Below are 2,684 nucleotides of genomic sequence, written 5' to 3'. Positions count from 1 at the left end.
CAGCAGATTGGACATCAGGGAGAACAACTGTAAATACATTTAATCACATACACTAATATTTTAAGTCTTTATGTTGCATATTGAGTTTATAAACACATCCTGATACTAACCACTGCTTTAAATAAATAAATAAAGACACGTATATATTGAGTCTCACAACTCAGTGCCACTCTGTAAACATAGTTTGTACATAAATTCTAATTTTTGCACTTCAACTTGTTAGAAATGTTGTTGACAAACATTATCAAAGACAGCTCCTACACTGGTTTTGACCTGTTCAACCTACTTCACTCAGGGAAACACTACAGATGCAGCGTAAATAGTTTCTTCCAAAAAGCCATAACCACGCTGCACTGACAATACAATACCACCTCCCAATCCAAGGACTACCCTCTACACCCAGACTACACTCTTTACCATCACTACTGTGTAATATTTAATTAACGTGCAATAACCCACACAGTAAATATATAACCCTATTTGTTTTTCCCCATTATATATTTATACATTTGATGTTTTTTGAATACTGTTCATATGTATATAGTGCTGCAAAACGGTGCCCCCCCGTTTCTTTTCCTACATGTCTGCACTGAGAAGGAGATGCTCTGTATCTCATTGTGCATGTGTACAGTGACAATAAAAAGCATTGTATTCTATTCTATTACCCCACAAATGCAAAACCTGATATTACATATAAATTCATATAAAAGCTTTGAATGCTTCACTAGAAGAACAGATGTTAGGAAACCCAGTAAAATTACGCATTAAAACTGTGCACACAGGTTTTTTGGGTAATTACCAATACTGTTAATCTAAAGCAGCAGTTACATAAACCTTGCATTGGGTGACGGACTAATAAATTTGTTAAGCACTTTACCTGGTGCAAGGTATCCTCTCCCTCCTCTGGGGTTATGCTCGCGCAAGACTAAAAATAAACAGTAACATATAAGAAGGAAATATCTGTTTTTATGAAATACTATTTTTTGTAAAAGAGTACATTTGAAAATTCAGGGATAATATTAATGAATATATTTTAGCATTAACAATATGATTTTGATTAAATAGCTTGTATATACTGTTGGATTAATTATTCCACCCCCCCCAAAAAAAAAAATAAAAATAAAAAATTGGTAGTTACCAATACTGTTAATCTAAAGCAGCAGATGCATAAACCTTGTATTGGGTGATCTAATAAATTTGTTAAGCACTTCACCTGCTCCAGGATGTCCACTCTCTCCTCTCTCTCCTCTGGGGGTGTGCTGTTGCATGACTAAAAATAAACAGTAACATATAAGAAGGAAATATCTGTTTTTATTATATACTTTTGTATGTTTTTGTAAGAGTACATTTGAAAATTCAGGGATAATATTAATGATTATATTTTAGCATTAAGTGGAGGTCCCTTAAGAGGACTATTAATCATGTGACTCATCACATGAGCCAAAGTGTGAAAAAGGCATGGGTCATTATCACAAGAGGTTTTTGGGTTAAACCACTGTGGGACCTTGCTTCACCTGATGCTAGATGTAAGTGGGGGGTGAGCTGGGAAGGGATCTCAAAGCTGGTTTGTAGGTGGCAGACAGTTGGTGTTGTAAGCAACCCCCTCTGTTCAAAGATGGTCATTCACAGTAGACATAAATAGCTTCTTTTACTCCTCTTTCAGATTATCTTTCTTCTGTTTCCAAAATGTGAACATTGCCATCCTTGACAGAGTGACCTTTGACCTTTAGATCCAGTTGTACAGCCAAGTCTTGTCCCGTCAAGATGGCTCTTCTATGTCATGTGTTTATAGTATGGCTGTTTGGATTCTGTGATGTAGAGGTGTGGCTGGGTCTGAAGTGGACTGGGATGTCATGCTTGGTGAAAATTCTCATTTGGTTCTAGAACTCAAGACGTTTCTCAGATTAGAGGTGAAACATCTTCAAGAAACTTAAAGAAGTCCATTAACTTAGATTCCAAGCTCCTTAGACTACCATGACCTTGATGACTGAGAACCTACCCCATTAGCCTTTTGCAGGTAGTTGTAAAAATTTACCATAGTCTCCGATAGTATTACAGGTACATTATCCCATTAATAAACTGAAAAAAATAAATAAAAACATTCTGAAAGGTCTTCAATTTAGAAGTATCCTTAGAGGTTCTAAGGTTCTAAGCCTGATCAGAAATGGCCCCAGTGGAAGGGTGGCTGTTTTATGAAAGGGAAACAGAGAGGCAGACAACGATTCACACTGACATTCACACCTATGGACAGTTTAAAATAATCAGTTAATCCAACCCTGCCAACTGCATGTCCTTGGACTGTGGGAGGAACCTGGAGAGGACTAGGGCTGCCACAAACAATTATTTTGATAATCGACTAGTCACCGATTATTTTTGCGATTAGTCGATTAATCAGATCATACATCCACTGGACATAAAACGTACAGCTTATTGCACCAGCATGCATCTGCTCTTATATAACTATCATTAGCTTACAGCTTTAAATGTTTAAGGTATGTGCTAAATAAAAATAAAGACAAGATGATAGTCAGGGCATGGCAGTTTGATGCATATGTTTTTTTTCCCTTAACTTGACAATGACATTAGTCTGAGGGCTAAAAGTAGAGATTATGAGGCATTTCATTTATTTCAGTCTTTTTGTGTTTGTGATACTCACCAGATGAACCGCGACTACTAGGAGCCAA

The 2,684-nt window shown here is 36.6% G+C and overlaps 1 protein-coding gene across 1 annotated transcript in view; it reads right to left on the bottom strand.

Annotated features, from left to right (window-relative positions):
* Positions 1 to 1,136: 1,136 nt before the first annotated feature.
* The window catches only part of LOC102290109 (inter-alpha-trypsin inhibitor heavy chain H3), a 24,060-nt gene continuing 22,512 nt past the window's right edge, over positions 1,137 to 2,684 (bottom strand). Inside the window, exons 11-12 of the mRNA XM_042216546.1 lie at positions 2,657 to 2,684; positions 1,137 to 1,270 (exon numbers count right to left, since the gene is read on the bottom strand). Coding sequence (XP_042072480.1) covers positions 1,152 to 1,270; positions 2,657 to 2,684 — 147 coding nt within the window. The 3' untranslated portion in view covers positions 1,137 to 1,151. The remainder of the gene's footprint in view (positions 1,271 to 2,656) is intronic.

Source organism: Haplochromis burtoni, unplaced genomic scaffold (genome assembly GCF_018398535.1).
Source record: "Haplochromis burtoni strain Fernald_Lab_line unplaced genomic scaffold, NCSU_Asbu1 Contig_1107, whole genome shotgun sequence".
NCBI classification, from domain to species: Eukaryota; Metazoa; Chordata; class Actinopteri; order Cichliformes; family Cichlidae; genus Haplochromis; species Haplochromis burtoni.
The sequence above is the reverse complement of the archived record's forward strand: the minus strand, read 5'-3'. Positions and strand labels throughout refer to the sequence as shown.